The sequence below is a fragment of the Pyrus communis genome, chromosome 17 (assembly GCF_041283825.1).
Source record: "Pyrus communis isolate YQ-2024b chromosome 17, ASM4128382v1, whole genome shotgun sequence".
NCBI lineage: Eukaryota > Viridiplantae > Streptophyta > Magnoliopsida > Rosales > Rosaceae > Pyrus > Pyrus communis.
Window position 1 is genome coordinate 14481308 of NC_142581.1, and position 24720 is coordinate 14506027.

The 24720-nt window shown below is 37.0% G+C and overlaps 2 protein-coding genes across 3 annotated transcripts; both read right to left on the reverse strand.

The window, feature by feature from the left end:
* Positions 1-4943: 4943 nt before the first annotated feature.
* On the reverse strand, positions 4944-9900 carry LOC137708619 (large ribosomal subunit protein eL20z). 2 transcript variants are annotated; one of them, XM_068447738.2, is made up of 5 exons: positions 9238-9900; positions 7310-7368; positions 6634-6760; positions 6432-6549; positions 4944-5725 (listed from the first exon to the last, which is right to left on the reverse strand). In XM_068447738.2, the coding sequence occupies exons 2-5, from the start codon at positions 7317-7319 to the stop codon at positions 5657-5659; spliced, it is 324 nt and encodes a 107-aa protein (XP_068303839.2). In that variant the 5' UTR covers positions 7320-7368; positions 9238-9900; the 3' UTR covers positions 4944-5656. The 2 variants fall into 2 exon arrangements, with proteins under 2 accessions (XP_068303839.2, XP_088546087.1); XM_088689961.1 differs by lacking the exon at positions 4944-5725 and adding an exon at positions 5743-6082 and having other exon boundaries at positions 9238-9891.
* Positions 9901-10895: 995 nt separating this feature from the next.
* On the reverse strand, positions 10896-13488 carry LOC148689520 (uncharacterized). The gene is made up of 2 exons (XM_088688395.1): positions 11975-13488; positions 10896-11921 (listed from the first exon to the last, which is right to left on the reverse strand). The coding sequence occupies exons 1-2, from the start codon at positions 13486-13488 to the stop codon at positions 11033-11035; spliced, it is 2403 nt and encodes an 800-aa protein (XP_088544521.1). The 3' UTR covers positions 10896-11032.
* Positions 13489-24720: the final 11232 nt, after the last annotated feature.

Sequence of the window (24720 nt, forward strand, 5' to 3'; positions counted from 1 at the left end):
TATACCAATTTGTTATATGTAAATACCTTTTTTTTAAATGTAAAATGTACCCTTTATATATATATATATATATATAATCCATTTAACTTTTTTTTTTTCTAATCCATTTTTTAAAATTATATGGGTACATTCTATTTCGTTGATCTGAGAATGAATCCATATCAAGTTTAATCAAGGAAATTTAATAAGGTTATTAAGTTGAATATCTATTATTGTTTTTTGTGTGGGAAAGAGATCATCTCTTAATCTCTTCCACCAAGGCCGCCGGATCAAGTGATCCGAGCCTTTGAAATTTCATCCAACGGTCTACCTATTTTGGTCCCTTAAAAAATGTACCCATGCTTTGCTATAATAATTGTTTGGCAAATGATCATCTCTTAATCTCTTCCACCAAGGCCGACAGATCAAGTGATTCGAGCCTTTGAAATTTCATCCAACGGTCTACCTATTTTGGTCCCTTAAAAAATGTACCCATGCTTTGCTATAATAATTGTTTGGCAAATTTTGATGAATGTACCCTGCTTTGCTATAATAATTGTTTGGTAAAGTTTATATATATATATATATATATAATATTGGAGAGTATAATTGTCACATTCCCGTTTGGGCCCCCACCACATCCCGGCTTGACTCCACCGTAGCACGATATTGTCCACTTTGGGCCCTGACCACGCCCTCACGGTTTTGTTTCTAGGAACTCACACGAGAACTTCCCAGTGGGCCACCCATCTTGGGATTGCTCTCGTGCGAACTCGTTTAACTTCGGAGTTCCTACGAAACCCGAAGCCAGTGAGCTCCCAAAAGGCCTCGTGCTAGGTAAAGATAGAAATATACATATAAGGCTTACAAGATCCACTTTCCTGGCCGATGTGGGATGTTACAATCCCCCCCTGAGGGGCCCGACGTCCTCGTCGACACACATCCGGCCAAAGATTAGCTCTGATACCAAATTGTCACATCCCGGCCTGGGCCCCCACCACATCCCGGGCTCGACTCCACCATAACACGATATTGTCCACTTGAGGCCTCGACCACACCCTCACGGTTTTGTTTCTGGGAACTCACACGAGAACTTCCAAGTGGGTCACCCATCCTGGGATTGCTCTCGTGTGAACTCGCTTAACTTCGGAGTTCCTACGAAACCCGAAGCCAGTGAGCTCCCAAAAGGCCTCGTGCTAGGTAGAGATGAGAATATACATATAAGGATTACATGATCCACTCCCCTGGGCGACTCCCTAGCATGAAAATCGAGACATTACGAACCATCGTCGCCTATAACAATGATCAAATCACATCTCAGAGTTATTATCGATAAAACACGTAATTTACATACACATATCCCTAAGGACGTTCTAGAATGATTTGGGACCCATTGACCAAAAGTCAATCATCGGTCAAAGATTGACGGTAGGGTCCACAACCCTACGTAACTTGATCCAGAAGATCCGCATTTTAGATTTCCGATCCGTAACTTCCAAAGATCCACATTGTGCTTCTAAGACATCATACTGAAGTTCCATTACGATCCAACGGTTGAATCTCCTCCAATTACCAATTCAAGTGGTAGTCAACGTTTTATTTTACGAACTTACAAATCCAATTTGGGAAGATCCGTACGTCAAATTCCCAATCTGTAAGTTTCTAATATCCTCAAATATTACGTTATTTAATGACGATCCAACGGTTGGATTGTCGGTTGCTGTAATAATCAAGTGGCGGACCTCAGGTGAGTGGGTCTTTTCCTTTTATCGTATATAGATATGACTGATAATTCCACAAATGCTTTTAAATTGTTCTATGCATTTTTATGCCATGTCATATATATACATATATATATATATATATATGTTACAATACTATGGTATGGTTGAGTTTTAGATTGCATTATGGTATATCTATATGCATATTATCGGCATATAATTACTGTGAATGCTTTGAAGTACTAAGTTGAACTATGAATGGCTTGATCCCGTTTGAGGGTACGTAGGCAGTCTAACAAGACAGTTAGATGCATCCATAAAACAATCCAAATTTAACATGATACTTGATTTCTTTAAGGAAAGAAGTTATGATGGTTAACAGCGTAGAGATTAACCATGATTTTATTTTGGCCTATTTCCAGGTTTAGTTCCGATTAAGAATTTTTAGGACGTTAAAGTGGTTATGCCAAATGACGATGCGGACGCCCAGGTAAGTTTCAGGTGAGTTTCAGGTGAGTACATGTTGATGATAGTGATTGCAGTGTGTATGGTTATGTTTATATGCATTTAGTGCTCATTATCCTGCACCTCGGTGTTAGTGCTCCGCCCGAGGACAGGGCCTAGCCTTCACGTGATCGTTCACCTCCAGCACCGCACGCTCATTGTGGATCCAAGGTAGGTGTCAGCCTGTCGTACAGACCACATTAGGTGGTTCCGACTCGTAGGTGACTTGCGATACTTCGCACAGCCTTCACGTAATCGTAGCACTTGAGCGTATTTATTTACACCCAACCTATCGTACAGACCATATTAGGTGGTTTTAACTCATGTCCAAGAATTGGTAGATAAGCCATAAAGGCAACTCCGACACTGCCATACAGGTTGCCTATGAGTCGTACATATTGCATTAGCCAACTCCGACTTATGTGCTAGCATTGATTGATGAGATATGGACGAGTCGTACATGTCACTATAGGTGACTCCAACTTATGTGTTAACATTGATTTATTAAGTACATGATTATTTATATTGCTCATGAGATGTTGTGTCGTGGTATATTTATGGATTTACTGTTGTTATACTTTTGATTTTACATTGATACGTGGTATGATTTTTTTAATTTTTTGGAAACTATACAGGTGTCACAGTGAGAGATTATAACAATTTAGAAGGTTTTTATTAAAATTTTATTTCCAAGGCTACTCACCCTTACTTTGTTTCCACCCTCCAATTTTTTTTTAGCTGAGCTTTCTTATCGACGAAAATTCGTGGAAAATCTTGGTATTAGAGATTACCTTCGATTGTATGATTCTCAATCCACTCTACTGTACTTTACTCATACTCTAACATCACGTGTGAAATGGGTTTATTTCCGCTCATAGCGCAGTCTCGTATTTAGGCACTTTTATATTTAAATTTATTCACATTTTCCCACATCACTATACTTTATGGCTTCGTCACCCTCTTGGTGTCGGCCAGCATAACTTGATTTGGAGTCCGAATGGACTTTCCGAATTGGGGTGTGTCAATAATTTATCTCACAAATGATGGGTTTAATTTAAAACTTCATTAATATAAACAATTGCAATTATAAATTTGGGAACTGTAATGAAAAGTTTCAGGTATTGTTCACTTTAACGAAAAATCATATTTTTACACTAAAAAATCAGTCATAGTACTATTCACTTTACCATTTATTTTATCATTATCGTTAAAACTCAAAGTTTTTAAATTATTTTCATTAATTTTCCCTTATAAATTTTAATTTCTAATTTAAAACTATAATTAAGAACAGTATCCAAAATTTTCCTTCCTAGTCCGAAGTAAGAGAGAGTCCTAACTCCCAAGCAAGGCAGAAAATAGGGTCCCTCCAAGGGGAAGGCTACAAACTCCAAGGAAAGGTTTACTGTGTCAGTGTTAGTGTTAAAGTTGGGATTCCAATCTCAACTGAGAACGTGGGACGACATCTGCTGTGCCATCTTTCCAACCGTCCACCCTGTTACTTTACTCATGTGTTGACACATGTCCATACCAAGAACAAATATTTTAAACAAAATGATGTGTTTGCAGATGATTAGATTATTAATCAAATATCGATTAACATGTTTGTATTTTATTGATGATATATCTTTTGATCTCTTAGTATTTTTCAAATAAAAATTACAAAATTAAAAAAGAAAAGACGAATCCATAGTCCCAAACCGAAAAGAAGAATCCAGCTAGCCGCCAAACCCCGTCAACCACCCAATACCTAAGAAACAACAGACCCACTCCCACCAATGGAGGTCAGTCCTCTTGGTTATGTGAGACAGGAGGTTGGTGGGTGGGTGTGCATCTGTGTTTGTGAATCTGGATTTGATGGGGACAGAGAGAAGATATTTTGCCGGCGCCAAGGAGGGTAAGGCTGGCAGCCGCCGACGTGCTATGTTTGACAGATAATTAAATGTATGATGAGCATACATCATAATTTATAACGCTGAGCAAAACCGCTCTCCTTCTTTAAATGTGACATTATTAGTGCAAAGTTGAAGAGTCTGCACATGTTTCAGCATACGGGCAAAGTAACAGAGTGGGCAGAGTAAAAATGGGCACATTAGATTTGCAGTGGTGCAGAAACATGTTTCGGCCTATCAATTGTGGTCCATGACTTAAGCCCTTCGCGTATTAAATTGTGAATTTGGATATTCATTTTTTTTAATTTAAAAAAAAAATCTTAAATTTAACTGGATTTTATATAACTTGTGGTACACAAAATTCTCAATGCTGATTTGGTGTGTATATTCTCACCTAGTTGGTTGAATTGAAGAAAAATGTTTTTCGCTAGTTTGAGCATGAAGCTTGGGACGGTTTCCCCCGACACCGCATGGATGACTCCCAATCATTGATGCAATCGGGATGACACTTATATAAATGCGCGACTTGCTTTTGTAGCTCGAAGTCACCTGTGCACACAGACACGGAGAACTTATATGGTACAAGTTTACCGTCATGGTGACATCCTATGCTAATAACACAAGAACATCTGAAAAGAAATAGCACGTCTTTGTATTATTAGCATAGGACGCGTATCTATGCCATGCAAGTCCTTTCCGTATACACGGGCTGGTGTTCCTGTGACGGTGAAAGCAATCTTTGGTATTGCCTATCCAAGAAAGAGGTGTTAAATAGACCAAGAATCATATTAAATGTGTGCATGACAGATTCGGAAAGGTGTTAGGTTTATACTAAATGTAAAGCAGCAAAATAATATGAATAATTTCACTAATTTAGTGCAAAACCCTATCAAAAGAAAAGTACACTTCTCAGTGCAAAGTTTGAAAACCACAATACCAACACAAAAGCATCAATTTTGGTTCATTAGAATACACCGAACTCTTGACCTAACCTTCTGTTCCACCATCCCTCATCGCTCGGACAAAAGGGCGGATAAAAGAGGCACCATTTCCGCAGCAGCTCTCGTCCTAATTGACTGTATAAGAATGTGCCAAGCAGCAGAAGGATATCATACTAATAGCATCTACCAAGATGCAGACCGCCCCGTCTCTATATATACTAATCTAGAAGTCTCATCTGCCCCTAGAATAGAATGTGCTACTAACTTGCTAATTCTTAAACATGGATCAGACCTGATTGCATCCTCTAGCACTTGATTCAACGATGCATCCATGCGAGATGATGATTTTGTGTAATTGTTTGTAAATGTACTACTTTTCTACAATATGTTCTGTACATAGAGTTCCCGCTAAAAGGGAGCTAAGCAGTAGCATACTTATGTACACGGTTTTTATCTAGCACATTGTTACAGAGAAGCTCAAACTGTTTCAGGTATCAGTAGATGGACATACCATGATGCCAATATTTTCCTTTCTTGCGCCTGATGTGATTACAGGAAGAACGCTTGAGCTAACCATTGTCGACATAGAGATTTTTTATTTTTTCTATGAAGCTGGCAAAAGTTAGGGAAACAAAGCCTTGATAACAAAGACAGCAAGCACTATTAACACAGCAACTGTACAAATCAAAGCCTGCAAAAAGCACAACATTTTTATCAAGGAAAGATGATAAAGACCACAAATGCACCATCACTACTAATTGAAGTTATGTAGACACAAATATCTATACTCTACATCATCATTAGAAATTGAAATTCATGTACAAACAAGTATCTATACTGTATAGACATTTTTCCAACGTTACCAATTCAAACATGGTTTCTACCGAAAAAAAAAAAAAAGAAGAAACAAAAGTATGGTTCCAAAGGCATGCTTCTGTTAGCTATTAATTAAGTGATTCTCTTAAAATCTCGCAGTGTGTCCTAGTATCTGGACTTGTAAGTGGTAAGTGGTGGAGGACATGAATAACCAAAGAGCTACTTTATCACACTGAAACCAAAACCAACCAAAACACTGTAAACCGAAGCATTTAATTTAGCAAGAAATAACAGAGGATCAAGAATGCAAGGTACAATACTGAAGTCCACACACAATTTAACTTATAGGCGCTTCTATTTGTAGCATTATTTTTGCTCATTACAACCCTTCCCAAAAGAAATTCAGAATTACCCCATTTAACCTGCACGTGATTTTAAAGTTTCTATCTGTTAAAATTTATGAAATAGTTAAGAAAAGAAGAAAAGAAATAAGGTTAGAGAGGAGAATCAGAATTAAATTTCTTCTACAAATGAGGATAAAATGATTATTAAGCTGCTTAATTTTTTAACATAAAACTTACTGCTACTGCTGACGCTTCAAGTCCAGTTCGTTCCCTTGGGTCTTTTTGATAATACTTCGAAATGTAAAGATATGTGGCATAGTACCACATCACTGGAAATACAAATCCAAGCAGAAGACTGAAAAAAAAGGCACATCAATTAGTGTGTGTGTGGGGGTGGGGGCGGACTGTAGTGGGAGAGAGAACAGCCAAGAATACTCACGAAAACCATCCAATTCCCCAGCCAAAGCAAGGAAGGGGTTTGTCAAACATTCCCAATTTCGGGTCCTCTTGGTCACCAATAGGAGCATAGTCGCCACTTCTATGGTTCACTACATCTGTTGAGATCCCTGTGCTCACCCAACCACTTTCAGAAGGAAATCCAATAACATCTTATCATAAAATTTAACAAAGGTAATCCATTAATAAATTAAACGCATCGCTTGTATAAGCTTAGCCACCAATGATGAAAGGTGGGAAATGACTTCTGCATTAGCAGAACAGATTTGAAATGTGCCCCAGATGTTAAGGACTTATAGACTAGTAGTCCTTCAGAAATCAATTTTACTCAGTGGTTTGACGTGTGCTGCTGTAAAGCGGAGTTGTCAGATACAAAGTACTAACAATCGGTATGGAGGCCTCACTAGACTAGTCATATACCAGGTCAATGATTTCATAAAAGTCTAGCCTTTACCAACTGATGTTGAATCTCCTAAGCTAATCATTAAGTAGCATCCCACGGTGTGCATGAAAAAAGTGAGAGCTGCATGTGTGAACATAAATTTTTGACATAGAAAGCAGCATTGTGCAACGCCGCATTTTCCGCCTACAGACATTCGTAGATAGTGACATACTATACGGACAAATAAATGAAATAGGATGCAGAAGGAGTTGCATACTCTGATCCATGTGCCTGAAAGATAGTCACCCTCAGTTCTGCTCTCTGTCTTGAAATTAACTGTTATTTTAAATAATAAAAGAAGTTGTTACACAAAAACATTATTCTGTTAAACAAATGATGATAGGTTAAACTATGACGAATGAAGATGTGCATGTTGAGGAAAACAAAATCAAAGACCATTTTACTGTGCGCAGCATCAGTTAAGTTACTAAGATATAAACTGCATGAAACACTCAAATGAATATGAAATGGAAAGGGAACAAAAACTAATATACCAGCGAATGGATTGTCCCACAAAGCGAAAATAGTTACTTAACAGGTCAAGACTTGAAAGACTTATACGACACACCACCATATGATTGCACTAGGTTGAGAATTCACCTCATAATCTTAACTACTCAAGAGTGGACGCAGTACTTGACGCGGAAATCATAGACATTTATCACAACTATGCAGTATTTGCTCTTAAGAGTGTCACTTGTTCCAATTCATACTAAAACTTGAAAAGATTATAAAAGATTCATCAGGAAGGAAAATGCCCAACAAATGAAAGACATGCAGAAATTGGCTTCCCAGATTCTTGGTAGTGCATCCTAAAAGGATATATAAAGAACAATCACTCACTAACTAAATCATAATGATAGAAGCATCTTCCACTTAAAAAAGAATTTGCACTAATTAATTCAGATTGGCATTGTACTAGCCATATTACATTGGTAGAGTAAAATCATCATCATCTTCGACTTAACAAAAAATTTGTAATTTTCGATAGTAATGCCACTCTAGTATGAACCAGTCACATTGCCACATTAATTCCTAGTGCAGTCATATATCACTAATATCGGCATAATCACTTTTCATGCGCACTCTTCTATTATCAAACCTCATGAAAGTTGTTCTCATTTTCCTTTGTTTAATTTGCTTGGAGTACAGTGTTGTGAAAATCGCGCTTAAGAATGGAAAAACATAACAAACTCGGACATAGAAAACAAAATAACCAAGATAAATCACACCAAGAATTAACGTGGTTTGGCTATATGTGCCTACGCCCACGGGGGAGCAAGAACAATTTTTCACTATATCATAATGAGTACAACGGATAACCTTGCCAAGCCTCTAGGATTAAGACTTGACAAAAAACCTAAAAGAACAAGAAATACAGTCTTATCTCTTTTCTTTTCTCTCAAACATACTCTGCCCTCACAATATTCTCTCACCCTTAACTCCTTGAGTGGTATACAACTTATTGTTTTGCTCCAATTCAAAACTAGTGCGATAGCCCCTTTATATAAACATAATAAAGGTCTTTTTCATTAAGGATTACTAATTCTAATTGGAATCTAGTGATGAATCGTTCTTCAGTTGGGTATACAATTTAAATTGGGAAAAACAACTTCAATTTAATCCTCTAAGATTAGGAGAACTCGTCATGGGATGGAAAACCAACATAAAGGATGGGAAAACCTCAAGCAAACGGAAGGAGGAAATCTTGTATAAAACAACCTTAGAGAAGATATTAACTTAAGAATCAATTCAAATAAATTATAATCGAAAGTAAAACCGCAGTTCTTGTAACTTTATTCTTTGGCTTAAACAGAATTTGTGGGCAACAACACCACAAAACCCTTCCTTTATTTTGTTAAAAGGAGCAAACTTTGAATCAAGGGGCATTGCAAATCCCAATATATGATAACCAAAACAACGGCAAGCAACTTCACCGAGGTGTTGTATGAAACTTAAGATCAGAATGAATCAACAACTCCAAAAAAACAACAAAACCCAGGATTTTAATGTGGAAAATTGACTCTACAATCGAAACAATCCACGCATGCAGTGATAGAAATCAACCCAACTCAAAAATTCCAATTCTCACCAAGAAAAAAGGGCCAATGAAATACAGTGGATTTAGAAAGACGAAGTCTTTACCTCTGAAGAAACAGTAACGGAGAGCTGAAAATCAGCAGAAAGGTGAGGCTTCAGCGGAGAAGTGCTTTTGGTGTGACTGCAGAGAAATGGGTTTTTCTCTGACAAGAATTTGCCTTTAGTTGCTCTCTCTCTCTCTCTCTCTCTTCAAAGGAGCGGACGTTTCTCCATTGATTATCACATCAGCGGAGACTGCCAACGCGGAAGCCAGTGCAAGAAAGTCCCGCTATGTTTTTACAGTTTTTTTAGGAATGAAAAAAAAGATGGGCCAAATCGGATTAATGATCTCCGCGGTCAATTAAATATAGGGATAAAAATGTCCAACCACACTCTTTCCTTATGCTAGCCTCGTCCCCGACGAGCTGATCTTCGAGGTCTTGTGGCGGCTCGACTCCAAGCACAGCCGCAACGCCTGCTCTCTCGTCTTCGAGGTCTTGTGATGGTTCACAGCATGATGCTCTGCACATAATTTTACCGTGGAATGCGAGTATTAGAATGGCACTTTTAGAGCGAGTACAATTCCAGACATACTAATAACGCTTCTTTTTCCCTGATCAAATGGTCATCGGAGATACAGTGATCATATGGTAATCGGAGATACAGCGATTTGGCCAAAAGAATAAAAGGTAACGAAGGTTGCAGCCTTTGAACCAAAATTAATGTTCGGTTCACTTCAATACCCTTGGCCGAAATAATATGTCGTAGAACTATTCCTTGTTTTACCATAAAATGACATTTTTTCCAATTTAAAACAAGGTTAGTTTCAATGCATCGTTTTAAGATTGATGTGAGATTATCTAAACAATCATCAAACGAATCACCAAACACGCTAAAATCATCCATGAAAATTTCAATAATCTTTTCTATAAAATCTGAAAAGATACTTACCATGCATCTTTGAAAGGTGGCTGGTGCATTACATAAGCCAAATGGCATTCGACGATAAGTAAAAGTACCAAATAGACAAGTAAAAGTAGTCTTTTCTTGATCATCTGGAGCTATAACAATTTGATTATATCCCGAATAACCATCAAGAAAACAATAAAAAGAATGACCGGCTAACCTTTCAAGCATTTGATCAATGAATGGCAAAGGGAAGTGATCTTTCCTTGTGGTGGCGTTGAGCTTCCTATAGTCAATGCACACTCTCCAACCTGTTTGGATACGGGTTGGCACAAGCTCATTCTCGGCATTCTTCACCACAGTCACTCCGGATTTCTTTGGCACAACTTGAACCGGTGAAACCCAACGGCTATCCGAGATAAGATAGATCACCCCACAATCTAGAAGCTTGATAATCTCCTTTTTTCACAACTTCCATCATTGGAGGGTTGAGCCGGCGTTGAGCCTCTCTAGTTGGTTTAGCCCCCTTCTCTAAAAGTATGCGATGCATGCAAGTTGTAGGACTAATACCCTTTATGTCGGCCAAGGTCCATCCAACGGCCGTCTTGTGCTCTTTCAACACTCGGATCAACTTCTCCTCCTCTATGGCCGTGAGTGATGAGGAGATAATGACGGGCAATGTCTCATTGTCTCCCAGACAGACGTACTTTAAATGATCGGGCAACGGTTTAAGCTCAAGTACGGGTGCCTGAATCACTGAGGGTAACAACTTATTAGTGGAAACTGAAATTGAAATTGGGTTAGAAGCCTTACCATGGTGTTGAGGTAGTGACTCAAGGGCAGCCACTATCTCGGCCTCCTCCACACTTCTAGGCACGGCAAAACCAGATTTTTGCCCAATTCCTTGTGCAATTGTTGTTTCAAGTGTATCCCTCTCCAAAGAATCGAGAAATTCCTACGCCAAATCATCAATTATATCAATAGAAAAGCAAGAATGATCGTCCTTAGGAAATTTAATACTTTCAGAAAGATTGAAATCAATGACTTTCCCATCAAATTCCATCGTTAAAGTTCCTTTAAACACATCTATCTTGGTGTGGGCTGTTTTCATGAAGGGCCTCCCTAATAGAATCGGCAATGGGGTGGAATGGGGTGAATCCTCCATGTCAAGCACGTAGAAATCCGCTGGAAAAATCAAGTTACCAACTTGTACCAAAACATCTTCCAAAACACCCTTTGGATATGCATTAGAACGATCGGCTAATTGAATTATCACACCATCATTTTTAAGCTCACCTAAGTTCATAGATGCATAAATAGAGTATGGCATAACATTAATCGAAGCCCCTAAGTCTAACATGCATTGTTCAAACTTAGTATTACCAATAACGCACGGAATTGTAAAACTACCCGGATCTTTGCATTTAGGGGGTAATTTCCTTTGTAACACAGCAGAAACATTTTCACTTACTTGAACCACCTCTTTGTTTGAAATCCTTCTTCTTGTTGTACAAAGTTCTTTTAAAAACTTAGCATACCTCGGGACTTGCTTAATCGCATCAAGGAGCGGGATATTGACTTGAACTTTCCGAAAGGTCTCTAGAATGTCCTTCTCGGCTTCTTCCTTCTTTGATTGCCTAAACCTGCCAGGAAAGGGCACATTTAGTGGAATAGAACTAGAAAAAGTCGAATTGGGACTTACCTTGGTGGTTTGGGACGGTTTAGGAGGACTAGATGAATTCGGCAAGGTTTGGTCATCCTTGGCCGTGGGCTTTACTCCCTGTGCTTCTTCTTGCAGCAACTTGTCCTCCTCGTCTTGACTTGATTTGGATGTATTTGAGTCGAATGAATTCAAGGAGATCCATTCTATCTCGTAATCATTCTCATTCTATTTTGAGTTCCAACCTGTTTACCACTTCTCAACATGATGGCCTTAGCGGTTTCAAATCCTTCCTTTGGGTTCATAACGGTTGAACTAGACAATCTGCCTTGTTCTCTAATTTGCCCCATAAACTCGGCAATTTGACCCATTTGCTTCTCCAAATTATCCACCCGTTTGTCTTGGATTTGTCTCTCCTTATTTTGAGTTTGTACTTCCTGCGTCAAAGTAGTAAGTAACTTAACAACTTGATCATTATCCAAAGACATGCCTGAGGTTGTTGGGGCAGATTGCACTTGGTTTTGATTGGGGATGAATGGCTTTGTATAAAAGCCCGGTGGTTGCTGCCTAAATCCTCCTTGTTGTTGGGGTTGTTGAGGATCCCGCCATTTGAAATTTGGATGGTCCCTCCACCCCAGATTGTAGGTATTAGAGTATGGATCATGGCGTGGTTGATTTTGGTTCCCAAAACCCATGGCATTGGCAGCTTCCCAACCCCCATTCTCAATCAATTGAGGGCATTGATCGTTGGCATGTCCTTGCACAGAGCACACGCCACACACACTTGGTCCATGAATCTTCACTCCCTCGGCCAACTGAGAAACAATAGAAGTAAGGTTAGCTAATTGGGATTGAATTTCGGGCATAGAACTTACCTCATTCACTTGTGGCCATAGGGGGTCTCTTTGTCCAACACCTTCGTATTGTTGTGCATTATGTGCTCGGTTGGCAATTAGAACTTTTGCAGCCCCCGGAGTTTTATCCACCAACGCACCTCCCGCCGAGGCATCAAGCATTTGGCGTTCCATGGGAAGGAGTCCTTCGTAGAAGTATTGAATGAGCAGCTCCTCCTTCATTTGATGTTGTGGACAAGAAGCAACAAGTGATTTAAAACATTCATAATAAGAAGGAAATGATTCACCTTGATTTTGTTGGATGCCACTAATCCGTTTCCTCAAGAGAATGACTCTTGAATTTGGGAAAAACTTCTCCAAGAAAGCTCTTTTCATACTATCCCAAGATGTAACCGTCCCGGGTGCTAACTCGTACAGCCAATCCTTCGCCTTTTCCAAAAGTGAGAATGGAAAAGCCTTCATCATCAGAATGTTCCCATCAACATTTATGGGTGTCATGCTCGAACAAACAACCTCGAACTCCTTGAGATGCTTGTTGGGATCATCCATGGAAAGCCCATGGTATTTCGGAATGTGGTGCAACAAGCTTGACTTCAACTCGAATTCATCGGTCTTGCCTTGGGCAGCCGCGGGGTATTGAATGCAAAGAGGGGCTGCATTGGCCAAACCCGAGGCAGAAAGCTCCTTGATGGTTCGATTGTCCGTTGCCATGGTTGGTACTTCCTCTTTAAACCTTGCCGTGGGTTCCTCTTCAACCTCAACTTCTTGCTTTTCTACTTCAGGTTCGAGACTAGGAGGATTAGACTCTTGCAATTTCTTGTTCCTTTTCAAAGTCCTCTCGAAATCGCCGTCAAAGTCGGAGATATGCTCACGAACAGGTTGTGAGCTACGGGTCATAAAATAGTACCTACACACAAGAGTAACCAAGATAAGTAACCAACTTAATAGACTCGGCACAAGTAAGAAAATAAGTTGCCACACATGGCACAAAAACAAAACACATACACACGGTGCAAAAATTAAAACAAAACAGAAACTAAACAATTTAAACAAGACTCAAGACAAGGGATTAGCAACTTTGCTAATCCCCGGCAACGGCGCCAAAATTTGATGCGATACGAATGTGACACACAAATTAAACCCTATTTGTGACAATTGTAGTAATGATGTAAGTAGGGATCGTTCTAACCGGGGATTAACTAGGGGTGCTAAACACTTTAAACTAACTCAAAGAAATAAAAATAACCTTTAAAACACTTAACTCACTTAAAGAAAACTCGAAACAAGTTCACAAGACTCAAAATGAGCTAAAACACAATCTAAAACATAATTGAACCAATTAGATACTCTAAGACAATTGGGGATTTGGTTTTGTACGAAAATCAAACAAACAAAACAAGAATGTAAACTAGGCAGATTTGGACGAATTTAAAGGTGTTTGTGACTCCAAATACTTAAAAACCAAAATAAGACAGATTATAATGACTAAGACTTAACAAAATATGGGGGGGGATTGTGTTTGGACGAGATTAAATTAAATGGACAGATTATAATTAAGGGCAAAATGTAAGTATGAATGTGATGAAAATATGGATGGAATGTTAGCTAGAAGGTTCTTCTCCACACATGTTACACTTGCATACAAGATGATTTTCAGTTGGTCTTTCGATAAATTATGAAACTCAACACCCCGGGTTAATTAGGTCCGCTTAAATTAACCGTCAAGTTCTCCTTAAGTTAATGAATTGGATGGGTTTGCGCAACGCAATTCACAACATTCTCCAAAAGTCCTTTACGTGAAAAGCACAATAAAGATACAATCAAAGATCATTAAGCATCATGAAAACTATAAGTGTTGACGAGGCCTTTGTTACTATGATGAGCATGAAACTAGTGCCAAGAATTCATTTAACGCGATTGTTTATAAGCAACCTCCACTACTTGTGAATATAAGTTCATAACTATTAGGTGAAACTCACTTATATTCTAGCGTCATATTCATGCATGAAAATTAAGCGTGCACTCTCAATAAACATACATAAATAAGTTATCAATCAGACGGTTAAACAAATTGAATCCACAACTTATGAAATTCCAACCAAAGGTAATCAATTCATATTGCAAGCATAAACATGGTTTCGAATCACCCCCTAGCTAAAAGGGGTTTAGTTCCTCATACGTACAAGACAAAGATAAGTAAATTTAACCATTGAAATCGAGGAAAGGAAACACCTAAAAATTCCAACAACTCAAACTTGAGTTGTATGAACGTTTAGGCCTCTTCTCCTCCTCTTTGTTGTGGCACAAGGTCTAAGGAAAGGTTTTGGGGTGGTGTTTGTATGTGGAATGGATTGGGGAGTGGTTGGAGGGCACGGCAATGGAGAGAAAAGATGCAAAAAATGGAATGGATTTGCACGGCATTGGTTGTGTGATTGTGATGGTGTGTTGTGTGATTGTTTTGTGTTGTGAATGGGAATGGTGTGTATGAATGCATTGCATGGTTTTATAGGGAGAGAATGGATAGGAGAGCATGTGAATGGCAGCTAGGAGGGAATGATTAAAGAGGGAATGCATGTGAAATGACAACTAGGTTGGTTGGTGGAAAGCTGGAAATGCAAAGGGGAATGCTGGAAATGGGATGGGAGTGCACGGCAAAGGGGTGGTTTTGTGTGCATGTGGCTGAATTGTTTGTTGGGAAAACATGTGAGTGAAGGATTAAAGATGCATGTGGATGAATTATAGAATGGGAAAGCATGTGATTGACAACTAGGGTGAATGGTGGCTGCAATGATGAAGTGGAATGGCTGGAATTAGGATGGGAGGCCACGGCAATGGTTGTGTTTGGGTGCATGTGGCTGAAATTGGTAGGTTATGCATGGGTTAGGATGGTTTTTGGGAAGAGAATGGGCTAGGCCCTTTGTTTTATGTCCTAAAGTGCATACAAGACCTTCAATTTCGTCCAACACTTTGGCTCCAAGCATAAGCTATCCATCCTTAGCCCAAAAGTGCTCCAAAAGGCCCCAAAATGCATCTTTTTGCTTCCTTAGCCATATGAACCCAAAAACACACGAAAATGGCTTAAACTACTAAAACAACTATGAATTAACAATATAAATGCACGAAAACAAGCTAAGTAAGTCGCCTAAATATGCTCCTATCAAAACGCAAATCCAATGTATTCCTTCTTTCTTCCTCTCGCTCGCCTTTCTGGTTTCTCTCTCTTTAAAATTCCATCTCTCTCCAAAATTCCATTTCTCTCTCCTTTTTCAAACCACTTTATCTTTCTAGAAGTCCATCACCACTGCCTTTTCTCTAATGGTGAATTTGGGTGGGCATAAACCCTTCGATTTGTTATTTGTAGGGTTTTGAAAAAGGTTAGCTGATTTGATTAGAGAAAATTGAGAATCTGAGAAAAAATGAATCTTTTAAATTTGTATTCCTATCATTTTGATGTCTTTCTTTTTGTTGTATTTTAATTGCAAAGGATGAGCATGATGTTGTTTGGTTTTGGTAGGAGAAGGGGAAGCCACATGAATGCCCAGTCTGCACACATTAATTTGTGGTAAGTGGAGAAAGGGAAGTCATATGAATGCCCAGGCTTGAACTTAATGTCATATAATTTTTTTTGTTTTTTCCAGCTTCCGTAGTGTTTTGAAGGAACAAGAAGACACATAATAGAACATGAATGGGAAGAAGAAAGAAGTAAGCCAACTTTTCAACCGATAAGCTAAAATCAATCCCCTCGATCTCCTCCTTGGTGGTGGCGGCGACCACCAGGTTCACCTTTTTAATTTCATTTTAATTTTTGCTCTTTTTAGTCGATTTAAGAAATGAAGAATCTGAAAACGTTAAGCACTCCAAACGGTTGGCCAAATTTAAACTGAAAATTGAGCCTATTTGAGAGAGTTAATTAGTGAAGAATGCTTACTTTTGTTACCTAGAGGTGTGTATAAAGAATCTGATGTAACATATAGTATTGACAAGAAGCCTATCACAACATCCCACAGTCTATCATAATCTCTGTATACGATTTTTTCCCTGATATCGTGTGTCTTGCAAAACTTATTTTTTTTGCAGATTAATTCAAAATCATGCTATGGATATACATGGGAAATTGCAAACAAGTTTCCATCCATCCCAGGTATCTTTTTTCTCTCTCTGTTTTATGTGTTTTTTTACAATTAGTTTGTCTATCTGCTCTGGCTTCAAAGAAAGGATCCGAAATTTACACTGCTCGGTAATCTATAAACATTGAAAACAATAGAAGGTTAGTTGTTGTATGCAAGTTTTTGAGAAAATGGTATTGAGAATCTGATAATTTGGGAGATGCAAGGTTTTGAAAAAATGGTATTGAGAATCTGGTAAGTTGGGAGTGAGTGATCATAGGACCAAAACAAATCGGAATTGTTATTTCTGACAATGCTTCTTTATTTCAACTTCAGGCCTTTCCTAGCTTAGAATATTTCTTGAGAACCAGAATGTAGTTTTCGTTTTTAGAATATTGTCATTTGACTGGCTGAAAATATTTAGGGACCTAAGTTTATATGGTGCTCGCATCTCTGTGATGCAGAGCTAATAAAATTTTATGACTAATTAAACTATTGTTTACTTGCAAAGATGTCATTAACTTTCAATTGGCTTTTGCACTACGTTTGGAATCAAGCTGAATTTGATATCATTAAGCTAAAGATAACAATTAGTCCATTTCCATCTCAAAAAGTAGCAGATGACAATTAAACCACCATGCATCAGGTAACCTTCACACTCAGATTGCATTCAATAACTATCTAGACCAAAAGAACCTACAGTAGATCATTACTAACTCGGGGTAGATTGAAAAGAGTTTAGATCTGGCGGGCTTCTACAGTTTAGGGAAGAATACCAAGATTTACATTTTGTTTAACTCCCTGAATAAACATGTACATTTTGTTAACAGTATTGAAAACTATTGTATAAAACATTTTACAGGGGGTTTTGTTGATTATATAACTATGAATTTTGAGCATTCAGAAAGTTTTGGAGGTTCTGCGATTTATGGTACCATGCATCATATAAGGCTAAGAAGTCACCATTACATCTCTTATCTAAGAGACAATATTTAAGTTGGTGAGTAAGAATACATCAGTTTATATAGTAGCAGAATGATTGCGAACATTGAAAAATCTCAAGTAACTTAAATTATCATGCTAGATCCTAAACTTTTCTAATCTTTGCTTACAAAGAGTTGAAGACTAGGCGGTGATTTCTATTGAGCACCAGTTATTTGCACCTTTTTTCCCTCCTTCCATAATTGAAGTGCTTTTGACTCTATGTAGTAATGATTTACAAGATAAAATTGTTGAATTTTTGTCTTCTATTGTGTTTCCTTTTTCAAAAATTAAGATAGAAAAGGGAATGCTATTATAATTTGAGGTTTTCATTTTGATATTCATATGTGTACTTTAGCGGGTACAAAAAAAGAGATTTGGTTTGCAGATATAGTCATTAGTAATGCTTTTATGGTTTTCTTTAATGTGGAGAAAATTGGGATTCCTTTTAAAAGATTTTATTGCTCATATGGTTAGGGAGTACTTACAGGAACTTCGTTTTCTTTATCAGACACTAGAAGAATAGTGCAAGTGAATGAACTTATGAGGACTGGCTTATAGATGGATGGCTTCCTAATCTGTATGACTACCATGTTTAATGTTACTGTCGATTCTTCATTATTCCATTCATGGTAAATCAAGTTGAAATTTCATTCATCTCCTGCAACCAATTGATTTGTTCATTTTACTGTTCAGGTTTGTCAAAAACTTGCTCAAAGAGCAGACTGTTAGTGTAATTTGAGCTAGTCGTAAATAATATCATCTCTTTTGTAAATAACACTTTAAAATCATCTCTTTCAGTATAAACATATTATATGTAAAAATAATATCATCTTAAAACGGTCATAAAACCCGCGGCATCGTGTGGGGGCTCAATTGCTAGTCATTTACTAAAACCTAATGTCTCTGGACTCATTTCCTAATTCAATATATCTACAAACATGTTTGGAGATTCACATTTAGTGGCAACAAACTGAATCGGGAATAAAAATACATCATGTTATTAATTGATTCAAAAGTGCTTATAACATTAAAAAAGCCAACCTGGATCAGAAACCCAAAGCATTCGTCCTAACTTTGCCATTCACCTGATATGGTAAAAACTAACACACAAATTAAACCCTATATATTATGCAATTGTAGTATGAGTAAGTAGGGATCGTTCTATTTCGAGGATTAGAAGGGATGCTAATCAACACAAATTAAACTTATAAAATTGAAAACTAAGTTAAACTAAAAACAAAACAATGACTGAGGGGATTTTGGACCCATTTAATTAAAACAAAAGTAAAATGCAACAAGTAAATTAAGTTGTGAATGAAATATGGATGAAATGATAGCTAAAGGATTCTTCTCCACACATGAAACATATGCATACAAATCAATTTCCAGTTATTCTTCCTATAAAGATAATCGACAATTGATGTGATATATAATAGCACACAAATTAAACCCTCTTTTTTGACAATTGTAGTATAGATATAAGTAGGGATCGTTCTAGGCCGGGGATTAGGAGGGATTGCTAATCTAATGAAAACTGACTCAAAGATACAAAAATATGCTTAAAAACACTTAAATAAACTCAAAGACTCTTAACTAAACTTATATGACTCAAAACAAACTTAAAAGACTCTAAACAACACACAACTATCAAAAAGACTCAAACTAGACTCTAAGACTCAACTTGGGCGAAAATAGGTTTGGTTTTGACTCAAAACACTCAAAAACACTAATTAGGACAGATTTGACATAACTAAATAAAGAGGATTGGGTTTTTGACGAATTTAAGATAAAAACAAGTAACTAAAAGACTTGAATAGGATTTGGACGAATTTGGGAAAAACGATGGATTATTAGATAGCTAGAGGATTCTTCTCCACACATGACACACTTGCATACAAATTGATTTCCAGTTGCTTTTCCAATAAACCATGAACCTCAACACCCCAGATTAACTGTGACATCACTAATTAACCCTCAGATTTTCCTTAAGTTATTGGATTGGATGACATCATACGACAACCCAAAGCATTCTTCAAAAGTCCCCTACATGACATCATAATAGAGATACAATCAAAGATCATTACGTTCTATGAAAATCATAAGTATTGACAAAGCACTTGTAACTATGACATCATGATACTCATGCTAGGAATTTACTTAACATGATTGTGAAAACAACCTTAACTACTTGTGAATATAAGTTTGTAACGATTATGTGAAACTCCCTTATATTCTAGCCCCAAATTCATGCATGCAAACTAAGTGTGCACCCTTAATCAACAAACAAGAATAAGTTATCCATCAAACGGTTAAGTAAATTGCATTCACAATTTATGAAATCACAACTGGAATTAATCAATTCATATTGCAAATATAATCATGATTTCAAAGTCTCCCCTAGCCAAAACAAAATTAGTTCCTCATGTTTACAACAAAACAAAGATAATATAAATTAAACATTGAAAACAAAGATTGAATACACCTAGAAACGCTGCAGGTGGCTCCTTCTTCCTTCTTTGCTGCCAACAATGGGGATTTGTGTGAATTTAGGCTCTTGAGATGTGGTGGATGGTGTGGTGTGAATTTGTGGTAGAGGGTGGTGGTTTTTGAGTGTTGTGGCATCAAGTATTTATAGGGTGAAGGGGAGGCACGAATTTGGGCTAAAAATGAGAGGAATTAGGACTTCAAATCACCAAAGAACAAGGATACTTTCAATTAGACTCCAAGGAGGACAAGGAATGGTCCTTGTGGCAGATTCTAGAACTTCTAGAAGGGTTACATGTGGCATAAACTTAATGCTAAAATAGGGCTTCTAGAAATTGATATTTAGGTGATTTAATGTGAAAAGGAGTCCTCTTTGAAGTTGGAATTAAGGTAGGAAAAGATTAGGATAGGATAAGATAAAATAATGTTAGAGTTAGGAAAGGAAAAGGTTGGTTAGGATAGGATAAGATAAGGTTGGATAAGATTCCTTATTTCTTGCTATTTCCTTATCTTCTTTGCATTTGGACTTCTTTCTCCAGATTTGTAGCCTTTCCTAGCCCTTCTTGACTTCAATTTCGTCCATCCTCTTTGCTCCATTATTAAGCTATCCAATCCATGCCCAAAACTGCTCCAAATAGCCTCAAAATGCACTTTCTTGCTCCTTTTGCCATTAGGACCTAAAAACATACGAAAATAGCTTAAAAGACTAAAATAGATAGTAATTAAGTAACTAAATGCAAGGAAACAACATAACTAAGTAGCATAAATATGCTCCTATCAACAATGCCTCAAATTAATTGTGAACAACACTAATTAACTCTCAGATTGTCCTAATTTCATTGAATTGGTCTCAGTGACGCAACCGAATTATTCTTCTCAATTTCCTTAACTATGAAAAGCATGATAGAGATACATTTCAAAGATCATTAAGTTTTGTGAAAATCATAAGCATTGACAAAGCATTCGTAACTATCAAAAGCATGATACTCCTGCCAAGAATTTACTTACTCAATCATAACTAGTGACTTTTACTACTTACAAATATAAGTTCATAACGATTAGGTGAAATTCCCTTATATTCTAGCATTAAATCCTAGCATGCAAACTAAGTGTGCACCCTTAATAAACATACAAGAATAAGTTTTCTATAAAGTAGATAAGTAAATCGCATTCATGTTTTATGAAACAATAACTGGATGTAATCAATTTATATAAAACATATGATCATGGCTTCGAATTCACCTCTAGCTAAAAAGAAACTTAGCTACACATGTTCATCATAACTAAAAACCAATCTAAAATAAACTTTGAAACTTAAAACAAAGATATAATGAACTCTGAAAATTCCAGCAACTTCAGTGGATGAATGATAGGCATGGCACTCCTAAATCTCTGCAGGAATTTCATATATATAGAGGAAAATGGCTGAATCCAAGGAGGAAAGGGTTTTGGCGTTTTTGAGTTATTTTAGGATTCTAAAAATCAAGTAGAAAGTGTTGGAATGTGATTAGGATGCCTCCTTGCAGCTGGAGATAAGATAAGATAAAATAAGATAAGGTTGAATTAGATTAGATAAGATAAGATAAGGTAAGATAAGATAATGTTCCACTCCAACTAGGATTCCTTTTTCTTGTGTAATTCCTTGCCTTCCAACCCTCAACTTTAATTTCTCCAGATTTTAGCACATGTCTAACACCATTTAAACACCAAAAACGTCTAGCCCATATGCTATCCACGCCTGCTATCCAATCCAAGTCAAAAAACAGCTCCAAATTGCTCCATTTTGCCATTTATTGTCATCTTTATCAATTGGACCTACAATAATACGAAAATAACTTAAATTACTACAATAAATAGAAATTAACTAAATGAATGCAGAAAAATAAGTTAACAAAGTCACATAAATATGCTCCTATCATCGCCCGAAAGATAACATCATAAAATTGAGGCAGAAACTCAGAAAAATCTAAAATTAGAATCTTTTGAAAGATCTCAAATTCTCATGACCGCAAATATAGTGTTGTGGAAAGAAACCCAAAAAGTGCACTTTTCTAAATTAAGCTTCATGTTATGTTTTCAGAGTTGGTCAAAAGATTGTTGGAGGTGAATGAAATGATCCTTCTTTTTTTCACTCTTGACTACCATGTCATCAACATATACCTCTATTCTCTTTCCAATTTTCTTTTTGAAGATTTGATCAACTAGTCTTTAATAGGTTGCTCCTACATTTTTAAGTCCGGAAGGCATAACACAATAACAATACGTACCTTTAATAATGACAAAAGGTGTCATTTTCATGTCTGATGTGTACATCTTGATCTGGTTGGACTTGCTATGGAATCGACGAGTAAATCTAAGGTAAAAGATAAGGATCCTTTTGGCATGCCTTGTTTAGGTCTGTGAAGCCCACACAGAACCTTCACCTGCCATTCTTCTTTTGCATAAGGACTATGTTGGCTCCAATTTGGTTCATGGATTTCAATAATAAAGTTGGTGTCCTTGAGTTTGTCGATCCTAGCCTCGATGATTTCACTATGCTTTGTTCCATGATTGCACTATTACTGGATAACCAATTTCATGGTTGTATTTATGTGGAGATAGTGGCAGATTATCGAATGATCAATTACAGGCTTGTCTTACGCAAACCAAGCAAACACATCCTTGTTTGCCTGCAATAAGGCAGTGAATACTTTTTTTCTCAATCCGACAACTTTGATCTAATCCTAGCTCGCGTTCTGGTTTGTCGGGATCAAGACATATGTAGACAGCAACCTTATCGGCTTTTGACTCTGAAGTACCGTCATCCTGGGATCAAGTTCCATCTCGAATTCTAGTAGATTGTGTCTTAACCCACATACTATGATTGTTATGCGGGTTTTTCTATCGGGGTTGTGGAATTTCACTCCCTCTTTCAGATCGTGTTTAAACTTTCCACATCACAACATGTAAGTGAATAAAGTATACGTAGATTGCATTCTAACCATTTCCAGATATGAACCCTAGATGGGTGTATTTATACTAGTTAAGAGAGAGGCCTTTTAGGATACAAAATACCAATTAAATTGGGAGATAAGATATCTAGAAATATATATTGTTTTCTCTTAAGAGTGTGATTACTTACGGCGACGCCAATCCTAAATTGTAGGAATCTCCAAGAATATAGGGAACCTATTTGATCCTCAATTAGATCAGGTTTTCGTGTTTGCAAAACAAGAATGGTCAACCTCAAAGAAGTCGGCAGATCTCGTATCTTTCGAAAGCTCAACAGGATGTGGTGGCATTGCTGGTTCGTTTGAGCAACTCAATCCGATCAAAGTTGTTGAGTCTATGATTGATTTCTTAGGTATACATCTTCTGAGCTATCTTACAGTGGCCTTGGAAATCATGGTCCCACACCCATAATTGTACACTTGTCAACCATTAGTGGACATGTTTGCTTACTCTCAATGGAAAAGGCACCTTTGCAATATGACACCTTGGTGTTCAAGTCGTGTCAATTATGAAATGACATTCATATTTATTGGGTAAACAAATATATTCATAGTTTGTGTACACATTTAGAGTACGTAAACATGTCAGTTAACTCCAAACTCATTATCACCCCTTCCATCCCCTTCGCCCCACTAAACGAGCCCTTATATTATTATGAAATGATATTATTTGACTCCTTACATGTAAATAACATTTTATTTCTCTTTACATGTTTATGTGTTTTTATTTCACAATACAAACATCTTAATTTCTCTTTATCATCATCATCGTCTGAAAAACAACTTTAAAAAAATTTGTTCAATATAGAGACTCTTTCTCATTGTCAAATATTCAGAGAGACAGGCCATTAGCCTACTCCTAACCACACCAATATTGTTCCGACTTAACCACATATTGCTAGGTGTTGGGTTTTATGACAAAAGACCTCAGTATTATTAGGAATGGAACTATGTACTTATATATTGAATTTTATTTTCTCAATTCCTAGAGGTAAAACTTATATATTCAACATGTACATCATAAGCATGTTATTTGTTATAATAACCGCCAACTTGTTTAACAAGCATAAATGACTAAACATTCTTCAAATAAAGAACTTCTTTAGACGATGATGCAGACAATAAATCATTCAAATTAAGATGTTTTGTATAATATTCTCCAATGTAAATATATAAAGGTTTTTTTTTTTTTTTTTATCCAAAATGATCTCTGAAATTGACATAACGCCTTACTTTGATCTCTGATATTTAAAATCAATAGAAGTAGTCTCTGAGTTTGTTCACATCAATCATTTTGGTCATTTCGTAAAAAAATATCTATTAGATAAGGAAGAAAATAATAAAAATACCCTCAATTTTTGTTTAATCACTTTGGCCAATTGTTTATAAGAATGATGATAATTCTGTCATTTTAGCCTCTCTTTTTTTGTCGATCATTTTAGCCTTTATTTAACTGATAATTTTTACAAAATGACCAAAATAATTGACGGTGGATGACAATTTTTATCAATTTCAAATGTCTAGAGCAAAATAAGGAGTTATGTCAATTTCGCTAGCAATAGCCA

What these genes read in the sequence shown, in the direction of transcription:
- LOC137708619 (XM_088689961.1), bottom strand. An exon ending in TGGGGAATTGGATGGTTTTC is followed by an intron (nt 6,550 to 6,633) that starts GTGAGTATTCTT and finishes CTTTTTTTTCAG; the next exon opens with TCTTCTGCTTGGATTTGTAT. An exon ending in TTGAAGCGTCAGCAGTAGCA is followed by an intron (nt 6,083 to 6,431) that starts GTAAGTTTTATG and finishes TTTTGGTTTCAG; the next exon opens with TGTGATAAAGTAGCTCTTTG.
- LOC148689520 (XM_088688395.1), bottom strand. Translation starts at nt 13,488, where the DNA reads ATGACCCGTAGCTCACAACCTGTTCGTGAGCATATCTCCGACTTTGAC. An exon ending in AGTGGTAAACAGGTTGGAAC is followed by an intron (nt 11,922 to 11,974) that starts TCAAAATAGAAT and finishes CTTGAATTCATT; the next exon opens with CGACTCAAATACATCCAAAT.